A 16,479-nucleotide genomic window follows, 5' to 3' on the forward strand; every position below is an offset into this window, starting at 1 on the left:
AGGGATAAGAGAGCAGGAGTTGGAAGTCTAGTGCAATTACTTGGATGTGTAATGATGTTAAAGGGCCCCCATCTGCACGTGTAAGCAAATACTCTATACATTTAGGTCTTTGCTCTTCTAAAAATATTCATTTTTGTTTTTTCCATATCCACACATCTAGAAGGTACAGGACCTGGTCCACTGGCATTGCACCCAGCACTATGTGTACCAGACTGAACAGCCTTACTCCTAAAAGCTTCACGAAGAGCTTGGAGCTGCTCAGAGCTTATAATCTCTGCAGGGCCCAAGGGTAAGGAGCAGAACGTGGCATGCAAAATGACCTGCATGAAGTGGAAATAGCTTCAAGACTCCTTCTGCCTGATTGAGACAGTTTGCAGTTCTCTTCCAAGCAACATCACGTTTCTTTGCTCTAGGGCAGTTTTTGGTATGTTGATGAAAAGACAACAGCTTTCTCTGTCGTTGTCCCACTCCCAGAATAAGCTTTCAAATCTGAGCTACCTTACCTAAGGGGAAGGAAGCACTGAAAAATTATGGTGTAGCATAAAATGATCTGATTCCCAGAGGACAGACAGACCTCCATGCACTGCACTGCTTCATCTGTACATCGGGCAGCCAGTCCTTACCAACAGCACCGTGAAAGCACGGCAATGACAGTGGTTTGCCCTGGTAGATCATCAAATGATTGCCACAGATGGGTAAATATACCTTCCAGTCAATGAGAAACTTAAATAAACAAAGCTGGTTCTGTCCAAGAAGCAGTGATGTCTTGTAGACCTGTAGATCTGAGATGCTGTGCATCTCAGAGGGTACCAAGACCTACATGTATTTCTAAGACCTGGGAGAAGTTGTTTTGATTATTTTTAAAATGTCCGCTAATTTTGGATGCCTTGGATGGAGTCATCTTTTTTCCATGTAAGTAAAAAAAGTGGTTTGTGTTTTTTTTTCTGATTCCCTGATTCCTTGCTTTAGTCCCAGGCCTCTTCACTAGGTTCATAGAAGGGCATTTTCTGGTAGGTAAGGCAAACCTTTTCTCTTGCCTTTCACAGAAACATAGAGACCTAGCTCAGACAGCTCAAAAAATCACAACCTAGTAAGGGAAAAAAAAAAAAAAAAAAATTACCACAGAGAACACTATGTGAGCTTAACAACTGCAATTCAAGAGAAGCATTTGCTTAAGTACAATACATCTTTCAGCTTCAGTTTCTCAATGTATGTGATGAGATTACTTGAGTTGAAATAATTATAAAAACTTATGTGGGCTAATGTTCACTGAATGCAGACACAGGCTGCAAAAGTTCCTTACAATGCCAGGACCTTTCCAAACAGCTGGTTTATTTTAGTTTTACAAAACCATGATGCTTAATCTTGTGACACAATCTACAGTTTAGACATAAAAGGATTTGGTATATATATGTGTGTGTGTGTGTACGTGTATGTATATTATATATACAAACACATATATGAACAGACACATACTTATGACAATTTAAGCATTTTTACACTAGCATTCATATGCAGGAGAGAAATAGTAACAGAAGAATATAATATACTTGTTATGATAAACTGCACCCCACTCTATTTAGAGTTTCTTCAGCTGCAACTGTTTACCAAGTGTCCTTCATCAGCAGATAAATATTTCTTTGTAAAAAGCTTATAAAACTTTTCTTGTTAGCACATCTCTCTAAGTGTTAACTGTCACCATATCTCCGAGGGTGTTACTTCCCTATATCATTATAATAAAATGGAGTTTGCCTATGAGTGTTTTGAATTGTCTCTGCTCTGCCCAAGTGTCTGAGACTGTTTAGCTGAATCGTGGTTTCTTTGACTTCAGCTGCGAGTGACGGGGCTGTTAATCAAAAGCTTCTGTGATGCAAGGGGTCAGGCCAGAGCAGGGGCTCCTCTGTGCCACGGTCACAGCCCCTCTCTTCGTGAGAGAAGAAGGACCCTAAACTCCTAAAACCTAATGGTGAGGTACAACAGAAGACTGGAGGTATGAAAGCAGAGGACCAGAAGGAGGGCTCCATACACTCCTAAAGTCTGTGTGTTTTAAAATGTAGTCTTTGTCATTTGACTGAAAAAAAAAAAAAAAAAAAAAAAAAAAAAAAAAAAAAGGAAAGAAAAGAAAAGAAAAGAAAAGAAAAAGAAAAAAAAAAGAAAAAAAAAAGCGCACCTTTTTTCATTGTTGTAATAGTGGCAAATTGCCCTGAAAGTTAGACTGTGGAAACATGCCTCCATCCCCACTAATATTATTCAAACCTTCTTGAAGACAAGACACAAAATATACATTAAATCTTAGGCCTTTGAAAATGAACACTTAAAGCCAGTTCTGACCCAAAACAGCTCTTACCCAACATCAAGGTGGCATAAAAGTGGGTTAGAGAACCCCAGCTGTTTACTTAACATAAAGGATTAAAATGCTCATATCTTTTCTTAACAGACGTTTTTCATTCTGTGTCAAATGTGACCCATTTTAAATGCAGCCCACCACAACTTATGCTTAAGCTTGAACCACTGCCACTTCTATAGTTGAAGTGACCGCTCTTTTGAATATGCAAACACCAGTGAAACAAGAGAGAAAGCTGAGAAAGCTTTCTGTTGCAAACAAAACCCCCAAGAATATTTCTTTGCTATTCCATCATAGTAGGCATGATGAAAAATTTCTGCAACAGCCTCAGGGAACATCTCCTCCTTTACTTTCCTTTTAGTGGGAATAAATCTCCTGCTTTACTTGCAAATTATTTTAGAAGCATTTAATTTGTGGTAGTATACATTTTTCATGAGCACACCTTTCAAAGTGAGATTCTGAAAAGTTTTGCAACAAATTTAAGCATGCCTTAAGCCAAGGCCCACAGAAAATTAAATGAGATAACCAGCATAATGCTAGTTTATGGCTGAGCTAGTACTGGAACTTGAGAGTCCTGCTTCTTGAGTTCTCTGATGTTAGATTGTATTGATTTGGAAAGATAGACATCTTGGACTCCCAGAGGAAAGTGCTCCAGACAAAATAAATCACTGTCAGAAGTGGGTGAGATTCCACTGAAGCTACGCCAGGGGTGAGTTGAGCAATTCGTCTTCAAAGAAGTTTGTTGCATCTTATCTCCAGGAAGATATTAATGATATTAATGGCACATTTACGCAATGTAAGTTTCAACATGCAAATTATCTTTATTAAGACATTTCTTTCAGTTGTTTGCACTTGCTTTCAAACAGAACTATAAAGGACTTGTAACTAGCCCTACAACCTATCCCACTTCTGTTGAAACCAAAGGTGAAACTCCCACTGACTACAACAGGAAGCTACAGAACTATAAACCTGGACAAAACCTGGAACTATGGACTTGGTGTGCTTGGAAATCAAATGAGCAAATAAAGCGATAAATATTTTCATTGTGATCATCAGGGTTGGTAAAAAGCAGGCTAATTGCTGTCCTTAATTGAAAGACATCTGTGCAGCTTTGTTCTTGGGATACAAGTTATCCTGCCGATCATGCCGTAAAGCATTCCTGGTGATTGCACCTAGGACATTTCACTAGTGAATAAGGAATATATAGCTCCTCAGAGCAAACTTTTCTACTGTCAAGGTGCCCAAAATCAAGTAGAAGCAAGCAGAAGAAAATCTGGGGATCTCGTAAGTAGCTACAGACTCATGTCAGGCAGGAATGAGATGAGTAATAACAGTTTGGTAATGGTTGACCGTGAAAGCATGTGAACAATCAAATTGCACTTCACCATAGTGTTTGATTTCCCAATCTTGATGTTGAAGAGAAGAGAGAGACAGTGAGCGGCGGAGCATGTTGCAGAGGGCCCTTTACACCCAGCCACCCCCACTTCTCTTCCCTCTACTTCTCGGAGGCGTTAGCTCCTAGGCTACTGTGGCTGGTGGATCCTGTTGTGGTTGCACCCTTAGAAGATTTAGTAGACATGCTGCAGATTATATTCGTAATATACGGGGATAAAAATACAAATACACAATAGCTCCAAAGAGGCACTCTTGTTTTGCACTCTGGGAGTGAGAAGTTAGTGCCTATCCACTGCTTGGGTCTCTCTGTACTCCCCAAGGGAAAATGAAAATCCACGGGGCATATCTGGCACATAGGCCTTAGTTTCACCCAAGAAATTATGGAATTTGTATGAATTTCACCCACTCCTCTTCCTGCCAAACAGCTCCCTTCATTGCAGCCAGTTTGCCCCCATTTCAAACAACTGAGCTCAGAAGAAAATTCTGCTACCCACTCACATATCAATGCAGAGACATTGATATGGCCAACACCCTGATCCCATTAGCTTCCTCCAGCTCTGGAAGAGTAAAAGCAAAAGCGAAAAAGCTGCCTGATCCTGGATTCGTAATGGAGACAATCTACACGAAACACTCCTTTGAAAATATCTCACCAAGTTTACGACATTTGCATTAGGAGCAGAGAGTTTTGTGTGTAGACTTCTTCACTTAAGAAAATTACTACCAAATGTACTTCTTCTTTCTCTAACATGATGGGGAACAGTTCAGTAATTAAAGAGCAGGCTGAAGGGGATATTTTTAGTAACTCGATAGCTTTAAGATCGCTGGAGTGAGCCAGGAGTGAGCCGCACACAAGTGCAGTTACAATTGGAGGATCTGTGATTATTCCCATGGGAAAAACAGTTCCCCAGGTCGCCTGTGCAGGGGGTGTTTATTTGCATGCGTGTGTTTGACAGAGGAAGAACAGTGCGGGGGTCAGCATTCCTCACCTTGTCTGTGGGCCACATCTTTGCTCTGTTTTCCTCCCCGAGCATCACACACATTGCACAGCCCCTTATTGCACAAGGCAACAGAGGTGTGAATATGTCTGTTTTGCCAGGTATTTTCTATAATCCCCCACAGCTGCGTGTTCCTTGATGCTGGGAGGCAAGTGCAAGGGGGATGGGGCTGGGAGGAGGGTTGGAGAAGATGCTGCTGGAGCCCCCCGGGGGTTGCATCCTCCACATGCCAGGACACAGGTGGCATGATTGGGTAGGGAGAGCCAGCCAGAGCACAGCCTGTTTTTTGCCTGTAGGGTGTCCGGGGTGATGCACCAGCTTTCCATGCTGATGACTCAGGGCGCAGGCTGCCACGAGGATCCCCACACTCCCATCCTTCTCTAGGATGCCAAGTCCTTTATCCCTTCTGCACTGCGATTAATTCCTTCCATGGCAGGAACAGAAAGTAACTCAAAGTGCTTTTCTATGCAAGCTAAATGCAACATTGTCCAGACCAAAAAAAGGGCAGGAACAGAGGTAGAAGGCATCCTCCAGACACAGAGACCGTGCAGCTCTTCTGCACAGTTGTCTCTAATATAGAAAAAGTGGGCACAGCAGCTCTCTGTTACTCCAGAGGGTTACTCACTAGCTATTTTCTGGAGCCTAAATAGCTTTGGCCCCAGAAAACAGAGGAATGTTTTACACCACCCCAGCCATTGTCATCGGCTCTTACACTCCCACTTCTGGTACCAAGTACAGAAACGGAAGAGCAAAGAAATCAGCCAGAGACATCAGTCAGTGTCTCTCTTTTCCTTCTTCTCTTCTGTTTTTATTACCTACAACTGTAATTTAGCCGACTGCTCTCCAAGAAGCTGCTGGTAATATTTTCTCGGCAGATAAGCAGTTTTCCTGCAAAATCTGGCAGCTCTTAAGTAGCCCAGAGAACACCTTGCAGCTGCAGACAGGCTTGTGAAAGGAGACTGCCATTTAATTCAGGCAGTCAGCAAGCTGGCTGGCTGCTTACAGACTTGAAGAGCATGCACTTGGATAATGCACTATCCAGATGTTTCAAAGACTTTATATATATATATATAATAGACATTTTAGACATATGTAAGTATTAAATATATTCATATGCCACCCATGCAAGTATGTATATAACATAGCTTTTACATGCGTAAATAGATGGAAATGATAGAAGGAATTCAAAACTTACTGCAGTTGATTGGGAATACCCTGAGAAAATGTATATACCTCACTGAAAGCCATATTAATGCCTTTTTATCTGTGCGTGAACTCCCACTCAAAGTAATACTTCATACTGTATATGCATTGCTTTCAGTCTACGAAGTTATCCTCAGACTTGTACACTTTTTCCATGGCTGGAGAAACGGAGGCCCTGGGAAACCAAACAACTCGCAAGAGCGTTGCACAACCAGCCAGGGCAGAGGCTTGCCCCTGGCATGCCAGCTGCCTAGGCTAGAAATTGTAACTCCCCAAGACTTCTAGTTGCTTACATTTTTTTCCTCCTCCTTATTTTCAAATGACTTGGGAAAACTTGCTTCTGTGTTGGTTTTTTTCAGAGCCAACTGAGCCCTCGGTGGCCACGACGACACCTTGATCAAGTCACAGTCTGACAGTGCATTGAGGTGGTATTCCTTTGCTGCAAGATGCTGCTTAGCCCCACCTCGGGGGAAGCATTTTCAAAACGTGCTTGTGCTTCAACATACAAGCGGTTTTCAGAGCCAAGATCCTGAGGATAAAATTCTGCCTAAAACCTGAACAAAACTCAGCTTTGTAATGAGCAAAGAAAAAACACCTGCACATCTTTGAGATAGCAGCAGAATGTGATACCCGTGATGCGAAATCAAGCTTGAAACTGGCTGCAGTAATACCACACTGAGAAATAAACAGCCTCAGCGTGAGAATAAGACTGGATGCCTCCTGGTCGAAGGGCCACAAGAAAAACCCAGTGGCTGTGTGAAACAGTGTCATACTTGAGACTCATCTTTGGCTGTTTGTGTGTCTAAAACATGTTACAATATACTTATCACTAAACACCAACACTGAATGAAACTGTGAAAGCAAATTTCCCACTTGTTCCCTTAAGGCAACACTCAGGGCCCATGGGACAAGGAGAAGCAGCTGTGGTGGGAAAGAGCATGATGAACCAGCCATCTGATGGCACTCACATGGAGCCAGCACTGCCACGGAGGAGAGCACGCAACAGGGAAGCAAAGACAGAGTTTCCTACTTTCCTTCTCCTTCTGGGATAAACCTTAGTGCCCAGCTGCTAACAGCCTTCTCCTCTCTGAAGAATGGCTCCCTTTGTAACGGGGCTGCTTGGAGCAGGTTCGGGTTCTCACTCCTTCCCTCTCCCATTTGCATTTTCTCTGCTGTGGTTTGTCAAGTGGAAGGAAGGCCACGGGCAGTGCTCTGCAAGGGACAAAAATCACATTTCCCAAAGGATCTTATATTAACCCGAAGAATCAATGGTCCCAAAGGGACTACAGGAAGAATATAAACTAAGAAAGTAACTCCCAGGTGCTTTATAGGAGCTACTTGTTATTTGAGAGTCTCATGTAAGCTTGGCAGGCTGCATTAATCCATTTTTCAGTTTGAAAATAATATCTGCTTCTTTGGGTAGTTTATAAAAAATTGCCAGAACTTCCATTTTCTCTAAGAAATTAATCAAAATCAAAGTCTAATTTTACTCTGAGAAAATATAAGCAGTGTTGAACAACACTCTACTTGTGTTTAAATTTTTCCAGAAGCCTTCTTTTGTCTTCAGAAATGGAAACAGTCGCTGCTCCAATCAATTGCACAACTCTGCAGAGCAAGAAGATATATGGAGAGCGTTTTTGCCCAGACTGTAACAAATTTTCAATGGGTTGGTCTGGCTGTTGCTTTTTTTTTTTTTTTCCTTTTAAGAAACAACATCAGAAAGCCGCTGTGAAAACAATGGAGCACATAAACAATGTGTATGAAGGCATTTTTACCAAGCTGGTTTTCATGGCATTTGAATGCCACAACTGAATGAAATCAGCAGTACTGGGAAGGGTGAGGATGGCTGCTAGCGTGTACACGGGATTAAGAAATATCTTCGCTCCCCCTTTTTCTTGCTTCCAGATTAACACCGCCAGCATACAAGCTTTAGCCGTTGCAGCTGGCACTTCCAGCAGCCTCCTCTAGGGCCTGATCCAGCTCTCATTACAGTCTATGGAAAGACCCCTACTGGGTTCACTGGGAGCTGGAGCTGGCCCCAAAGCTCTGGTTGCAGGAAGAGCCCTACAAAATTGCTCGTGCTCGTAGTGAAGTAATTCTAAACGGAGAAGTTGCGCTTTGGCTTTGAGCAATCCAATCACAAGCACGTTTCAAATGCCAGGAACAAGTGAAGATGTGAAGAGAAGAGCATGTTTTATGGAAAGCCGTTCGCTTTGCTCGGGTGCTTTGCTTTTTTCTTTGATTCTTTTGTCTGACATTGCCTGAGCTCTGCAGGGTCTGCTCTTCCTGTTCTTTTATACCCTTGTTCCCAACTACTTCTCAGACTACTCTAGGAAAACTGAAAAAAATGCCTCAGATAACCACATTTTTGTGCAAACAGTGATCTCTCAACCAAGCCTCTTGTAGCAGATGGGCTCTGTGTGGTGTGCATATGCACGTGTGCATGTCTCTGCATGTATCTGAAAAAAAAAAAAAAAAAGAGAGAGAGAGAGAGAGAGAGAGAGTAAAAAAGCCTGCCTATCTTGACAATGGCCACAAGACCTTTTTTTTTCACTGTTTGTTCTATATTTTCCATGCCTGTTCCTAGGTAGCAGACCTTCAGCATGTGCATTGTGTCTTACAAGACTAAAACAAAAGCATTTCCAAAATACACTTCTCAGAGCAGTTGCCTGCCTAAACAGAGAAGAACAATAGAGGACAGACCTCGGAGGCAACCTGCACCACCTCACAGACCAGTCTCACTCTCAGAACCACGCTTTGCAGGTGAGCATCACCACAGGTACAGGTCTAAGCAACTAAACCAGACTCAGCATCCCTTAAAATAACCATGAAAGTTCCACTGTCCTCAGTGGCTACACTGAAGACGAAGCCTCCATTGGGGGAAGATGAAACACTCTGCACAACTCTGTGAGCCAAACGTCTTGAAAATACTGCCAAAGTCTCTGACAATTCCTTCTGTTAACAAAGAATGAGAAAATAATACTAATAATAATTTTAAAAAGTCTGGTTACAGCTTTTATTCTAACAATATAAAAATGACAGAGGCAGGAACTGAGAAGCTGAAATACCCCACAAACTACAGATTTTTCAGACCAGTGTAAATGGAGAAACAAATTGATTGACATTTGTTTTACACTGTAAAACAATTTAACTTCTCCCTCAAATGGCCAAACCCCAAGCAAGAAGTCATACAATGCGTATTTCTGTGCATCAAACAGGCTCTAAGCTGGTCTCACGGGTTCTAACTTCAGCTGGGCATGTAGCAAAACCACTCTTCAAATCTTCACTTAATTCTTGACGAATTTGACACGGACAATTCACAAATAGAAATCTGACAGACTTTTGATTCCTCATGAATTAGTCACTCCACTCCTTTCCAATAATTCTTTACATCCTACTTCTTTGCCTTATTCAAAAGAACATACTGTTTTTTTAAAAAACACAATTTAGCCATTAGCAAATCACAGTTGTGGCACTGCCAAAGCATTACTGAGGGGAAAGGAACTACCCCATCCCATTCTTCTCCACAGCATAAAGTGCCCCATATGCTCGCGGCCTCCGTTCTTTCCCATCGTGTCTCTGTTTTAAATGTCTTTCACCACAAGACTGGCATTGGCTGCCAGCCAGCAAGCCCGCACCCTAGCTAGACGAGTGCCGTGCTGATACGCCTAGGTCTTTGAAGTGTCACGCAACAAGCCCAACAAGTTAGTTTTCTTCCTATTTTAATACTTTTGCAGAGGGGCCCAGCCACAAAGTACATTTCCCATTAGGTTATTTTTCAGAGCGGCTACTTTCCATGCAAGATTCTGCTGACTTCCTTTTTAAAACACTTTCCCCCCCCTCCATGATATTTTTGAAAACATGGACGAAATGCCTTTGTAAATGATTTTACTTTATATCGACATTAAGCACATACCCTGCCCCAGGAGCCCAAGTTCAGAAAGTCATGGTTGGATTGGTTAATATAATTTTTAATGGGCGTGGATGTGACATGCTGCTTAGATCAAAGTGCGGAGAGCTGTTATTTGTCACCGCTTCCCGTTACAGCAACAGTAAATTCAGAACAGGGGCACAGTAATGAAACAAGTAGGACGAAACTGGGCGTATTTTCAAATAAATATTGTGCATCGGTCTGAAAAATCCCACGTCCTTAAAATAATGCAAAATAAAAAAGGCGAGTAAAAGACAAAGTATAGTCTCTGTTGTTTTTGGAAAGTTCTACCGTGTCTGAGTCCACTGGGTATTGATTTCATTTTATTTCATTACCACATCTGAAGCTGCGCTGATAGTAAATCACAAGCGGAGCCTAATTTACAAAGTTGGCCGGTGAAGCAATAAAGTCATTCCCCTTTCTGCTTATGAAAAGCTGTTAGAGATGCTGCTGATGTGGGGCTCACTTCCCAGGGGACGAGCTGTGCACTTTTGGGATAACTGACTTTTTGCAGACAATTCCCAGTCTTATCCTTTTGCACATAATTTTGTTGTTTGATTCAAAGATGGCAGAGTAGATGGTGTCTACAGGAAAGAAGAAAAAAAAATTCTCCCTTGGGATGTTGCTACTTCCATACAATTACACGTCAAAACTGCTAGTCTTTCATTAGTGTTCCCAGTGACCCCTTACACCTTGGGTCTGCATTTCTGTTATCCCCTGACTCGCTGCTTCCTCAGGAGAGGTTGTAGGTTGGACACGTGGAGGGGGCAACAACAGGAGTATCTGCCAGGCTCTAAAGGGACACACACTCACTAACCAGTAGTAGTGGGTGGGTTACATTAATAGAGCCTTCCTACACACCGTGTCTGTACTCTGGCCAAACAAGAGAGACTCTTCCAGCTGGCTGTGTCTCACCAGGCAGGACCCCCTCGCAGCAGTGTGCTGCTCAGGGCAGCTCACTCAGCTCACTTTCTCACTTGCTTTGTTTTTCACACATCCTTGTATCCCTTAGGGGAGGCAACGTACCTCAAGTAGGTCAGGGGTCCCCAAGACTCATAAACTCTGATGTCCGTACTGTATGTAAGTGAAGGTTGTTTTTTTCCTTGCTCATTTGGCCTATTTCCCCTTACAGAGCCTGCAGGTAAAGAAAACCTACTTCGGTGTCTTTGCTACTGTCAGATTGTTACAGGTGGTGAAATTAAGATTTTTGCCCTAGATTAATCTTGATCCCCTCCTAAAAACAGCCAAGTGGAGTACACAAGTCTTCCCAGACAGCTTTTCTGGGTATACAGCATTGAATCATTGAATCACAGAATATCCTGAGTTGGAAGGGACCCACAAGGATCATCGAGTCCAGCTCCTGGCTCCACAAAGGACCACCCAAAAATCAGACCACATCTAAGCACCTTGTCCAAATGCTTCTTGAACTCCGGCAAGCTTAGTGCTGTACCATGTCCCTGGAGAGCCTGTCCCAGTGCCTGACCACCCTCTGGGTGCAGAACCTTTCCCTAACCCCAGCCTGACCCTCCCCTGTCCCAGCTCCATGCCATTCCCTCGGGTCCTGTTGCTGTCCCCAGAGAGCAGAGCTCAGCGCCTCGTGAGGGAGCTGCAGGCCACCATGAGGCTTCCCCTCAGCCTGCTCTGCCCGGGGCTGAGCACACCAAGGGACCTCAGCTGCTCCTCATACGTCTTCCCCTTCAGACCCTTCACCATCTTTGTAGTCCTCCTTTGGACACTCTCTAGTTGTTTTATGTCCTTCTGACATTGTGTCACCCAAAACTGCACACAGCACTCGAGGTGAGGCAGCACCAGCACAGTGCAGAGCAGGACAGTCCTTTCCCTCAACCAGATAGCAATGCTGTGCCTGATGCACCCTAGGACATGGTCAGCCCTCCTGGCTGCCAGGGCACACTGCTGGCTCATGTTCAGCTTGCTGTCAACCAGAACCCCCAGATCCCTTTCTATGGGGCTGCTCTCCAGCCCCTCATCCCCCTTTTTGTACATCTGTCCAGGGTTGCCCCGTCCCAGGTGCAGAATCCAGCACTTGCTCTTGTTGAACTTCATATTGTTGGTGATTGCCCAGCCTCCAATTTGTTAAGATCTCTCTGCAAGGCCTCTCTGCCCCTGAGTGAGTCAACAGCTCCTCCACATTTAATATCATCTGCAAACTTACTCAGTATACCGTGAAGTCCTACATTGAAGTCATTTATGAAAACATTGAAGAGAACTAAAATGGAGCGCTGTGGAACCCCACTAGAGACTGTCTGCCAGCCTGAAGTAACCCCGTTTACTATAACCCTTTGATTCACCTCCCTCCACACACACAGCTGACAAACATCTCTGTGGCAGCTAGACAAAAGGGTTGAAGCTGAGCAAATAACATTGGGTAAGGGCATTTTTATGGCCGTACCCCATGTTACTTGTTCCTGTTCATGTGCACCTGCTTCTTGAAGGAAGTAGCTCTTTGTGCATCTGTCTCCAGGTCACTGAGAGGATATCCAAATACTACTGGTTTGTAGAGACCGCCACCAAGTGCTCTGGAAACCATTCTTTCTGTCCTGAAAAACACTTGTTTGAAAGAAAAAGTTTAACCCTGAGAATCCAAAGCACCGGAGCTCGAATTCTGACTCACCACTTACTTGTTTCTGTTTCCTCCCTATACAAATGAGGAAGATTAAATTTATTCTTATTTCTCAAGGGAGTTGGAAGGAGCCATTATTGTTTGTATTTCTTTGTAAGCATGCAGTGTGTAAACACTTTAGCTTAAACTGAGTTCAAAACTCTGATCTGTTGATTTTCTCCAATTTGTTACACATTCTTTGCCATGGGACCCTATGGCTGAGCCCACAAGTCCAAAGAAAAGCCAGCAAGCTTGATGTCCCTGAGCAGAGGACGTTATAAAAGAAAGCCCCGTGCTCAAACCCAGTCCCATGAGTCATTCGCGTGTACAACTCTAAGCACACGCATTGAGCGCTTGCACGACCAGGGCCTAAGCTCAGCCTAAAAATCAAAACTAATCAACAACAGACAGGGGGAAAGGCGTGCAGAGGAGCGCAGCACCAAAGAAGGCAACCTAGGCGCCCACCCTTGGCTTTTAACACGGAGCCATGCAGCCACACGAAGGTGCACCCTCACGGTGGGGTGCCCACCAGCAAGGGGCACTGGGGGTGCCGTACCTGCCCGCAGCCTCCCTGGGGTCACCTTGGCACCCCCGGCAGCGACCCACGCACCCTCCCGGCGGAGGATTTGGGGTTTTTAGGAGTGGGGGGGTGTCAGTCCTCCCCTTCCCTCAACGGGAGGACCCCTCCGGGGGGTGCCGGGCGGAGCGGGGCCGCCCCCTGCAGCCCTCCCTGGCCGCGCTGTCCCCACCTCCCGCCCCCTCCTCCTCCTCCTCCTCCTCCTCCTCCTCCTCCTCCTTCTCCTCCTCCTCCTCCTCCTCCTCCCGCTGGAAGGGGAAATATGAAGCGGGGCCGCCGCCGCGCTCCGCGGAGACTTGCCGGCGGCTCGGAGCGGAGCGGAGCGGCTGGGAGCGGAGCGGGAGCCCCCGAGCAGCGGGCAGCGGGGGGCGGCAGCCCCGAGGAGAGGGTCCCGCCGGCCGCCTGCCCCCTAGCGCCGGCCATGGGCTGCCCGCCGCGGCGCTGAGCCGCGGGTCCCGGAGCGGAGCGGAGATGTACGGCAGGCTCATGCGGTGCCTGCTCCCAGCCCTGCTGCTGCACGGTGAGCGCGGGGCATCCCCCTCGGGGAAAGCCGTCGGGGTGGTGCGGGTGGGAGCCGGCGGAAAGCTGCGGGACGGGGCTGCTGCCGGGCATCTCCCGCGGGGATGCTGCGGGGCATCGCCGGGGAGCCGCGGGCTGCAGCAGTTTTGGCACTACCTAGGGTCGTGCCCGAGTGGAAGAGAGCCCGGGTGCCTCTGCGGGCAGTCCTGCTCTGAAACTCTCTCAGCTTAGCCCCGGGGTGAAATTTCTCTGAAGCTGCACAGTAGGCAAAATGTTAGCCCTTGGCATATGGGACTTGACTGTGCTGCGTTCAGCTCGTACGTTCATACCAAGACAACTTTAGGTGACAACGCGTTTGCCCAGAATCCCGGCGTTCTTCAAGAGCAACTTCAATTAGCTGCAACTGTTTAATTAGCTGCTGAGGTATGTCCAACATTTGGCAGCCAGATTTGAAAAGTCCGGGTAGAGATCTTGTTGTCAAAGAGTGACTCAAGCTACTCAGCTACAGCATCGTTTGGAAGCATGTTCCTAATTCAGGAGTGCTTTGCAGCATCCAGCCGCCTTCTGCTAAATTTTGCAGGACCTCAAGCTTACTTGTAAAAAGAGGAATTTAGCTGTTACGATGCAAGCAACCTACATGGATTCAATGTGAGGTCTGTGAGGGGGGGTAGGGGTTTCAAAGCTATTCCTGGGATTGATTTTGTGGAGCAGGGATTGTCTCTCTCCCTGTTTGTACAAGTGCTAAGCACACAGATGGTATTCAATAAATAATAAAGAGCATGGACTTCTGATTGTGTATTTTGTTTTGAGAGACAAAGAGCAAGAGACCTCGTTCCCCAGGAGGGGGTTTTATACCCTTCTCACAGCTCAGCTATGAAATCTAGAGAGTGCATAAACATGTTTAGTTAAGCCAGACCTGCTGGGACACCAAAGGTGTTCCTTAAAACTCTGTGAACTGAGACGTAAAAGTGGAAATGGGAGGTTTGAAGTTAGAGGGTAAGGAGAGGAGGTGTAATTACAGGGTTGGACTCCCTGGCTCATCTGCTTGGAATTACAGAGCAGTGCTGAACCCTGGCTGGAGCGGGAAACAAATCAGGGCCGATGATCAGATCAAAACAGCAGCTGCCAAAAGAGGATGAAGTAGGAAAATTGTCCATTTTTTCCATCTGCAGTTATATTTCACCTAATAACGTATACCTACATTCTTGTAGAACGAAGCAGCTCGGTGTGTAAACATACACACCTCACTAATGTAGCAGTGCACAGCCTGGATCTGAGCTTCCAGCATGGGGAAACTGCTGCCCTCTTAAAAGCTTGAAAACTCACATTATGCATTTGAAGTGCTGCCAGTCAATATGTGTTTACCCTGTTAGCTTTAACTTGGCCTAGAGCTTTTCTCTGTGTGCCACAGAGTCAACAGGAGCATCCTTCGGACAGCGGCTAGCCTGAACTGGTAATACATAAGAATAACCAGCAATCCCAGGGGATCGTAGTGCTAAGCCTCTTCACATCATGTGATGTTGTCTTAAACTCTTCTATTGTACACGGCAAATTAAGGGTTAAAAGTGAGTGAGAGGGTGTGTGTGTATTTAGGGTTTAAAGCTTTATAATGCAAGTTAAAATGTCCAGTAAGACTAAAGCTTATGCCTTCATTATGTTAAGAATTGCCCAATTTAACGTTGCTGAATTACAATTTGGAAAAACTTGTATTCCTTAGTCAAAATAAAACCTGTACAATGTCAAAAGAGGTTTGCAGCTGGAAGTTGTCCATTATCACTGTTTTCTTTGCTTAGACAAAAAGCCACAGAAGTTTCAGATGTCAGATGCTAAGATCGTTCAGCTCCAAAAAACCTGATTAATAAGAGCCACCTCCAAGTGGGTTCAAAACAAATTTGGCTAATTTATTTTGTAAATGTAAACTTTACAAATACAAATGCTAAGAAGAAACTTTAGTGTATTTCTGATTATGTTACCACTGAATTAGAAACCCTAACTAAAACAATTTGTTGATAACGTCATGGAAATAGTCCTAATAAAGATGATGAAGACAGGACTGCTGGGCGTTTCAGAGCAAAACTGTTTACGCTTTTAAAAGTTCTCTGGCAATATTGCTTAAATTAGTTGCAAAGTGCTTAATTTCAGAACCCGTTCAGGAAAACAATAAGTAAATATATAAGGATGTAAATACCCACGTCTGTAAAATGGACAAGAACTGAGCTCCATGCTAAAGGCGTACAAGATCTGTTCCCTCAGTAACGTACTTCAGATGGGAATCTGGAAGACAACGAAGAGGAAAAAAGGGAAAGACACGCCGCTTGCAGTAAGCCTTCTAGAGTTAGCAGGGAGAGCTGGAAAACAGGCAGAGTTTTATTCACAGTTTCATCACTGTAAATTCGATTTCACCCATCTCCGTGGCTTGTCTGTGGGCTTACAGTGGTACGGAGTGGTGGTTGTGAGCAGCAGGGGTGATTTTGGCACTCTGCAGCGTGTCTGGAGGATCCAGGCTGGTAGGTGGTGGAGCCCCAGAGTCGCATACAGCATGCTGAAGGCAAATAGGCTCAGCTCTTTGAAGCAACAGTAGTGTCTTATAATCTATGCAGTGCTTTAGGTAGGGCTGGTGGAGGGTGGGATTACCCATAATAAGCTTGTTTAGCGCTGTCTGTACTCGGACAAAAGTCCCATCGGTGTTGAAGGGAGTCCCACCTGAACAAACACCCGTGCTTTGTACGGAGGATGGAGCCGGGGTGTGCAGCCCGCGCGGCAGAGTGCTGCAGATGTCTGTGATGGAGACCAGATGTCGGCTTCAAAGGGGGCAAGACCAAACTACTGTCGATATTGAATTGCACTTACGGCCCAGAGCTGCACCCGCCGCGCTCCCGCGGCCCCGCGTGGAGG

The 16,479-nt window shown here is 45.2% G+C and overlaps 1 protein-coding gene across 2 annotated transcripts in view; it reads left to right on the forward strand.

Annotated features, from left to right (window-relative positions):
* The first annotated feature begins 13,350 nt into the window (after positions 1–13,350).
* APCDD1 (APC down-regulated 1) overlaps positions 13,351–16,479 on the forward strand; it is a 29,663-nt gene continuing 26,534 nt past the window's right edge. For both annotated transcript variants that reach the window (XR_014316935.1, XM_082753605.1), the window contains exon 1: positions 13,351–13,585. Coding sequence is in view for 1 of the 2 variants with exons in the window: in XM_082753605.1 (XP_082609731.1) it covers positions 13,537–13,585 (49 nt within the window). In the remaining variant the exon portion in view is untranslated. The remainder of the gene's footprint in view (positions 13,586–16,479) is intronic.

This window comes from Aythya marila, assembly GCF_965140915.1.
Source record: "Aythya marila genome assembly, chromosome: 2".
In the NCBI taxonomy this organism is placed as follows: Eukaryota; Metazoa; Chordata; class Aves; order Anseriformes; family Anatidae; genus Aythya; species Aythya marila.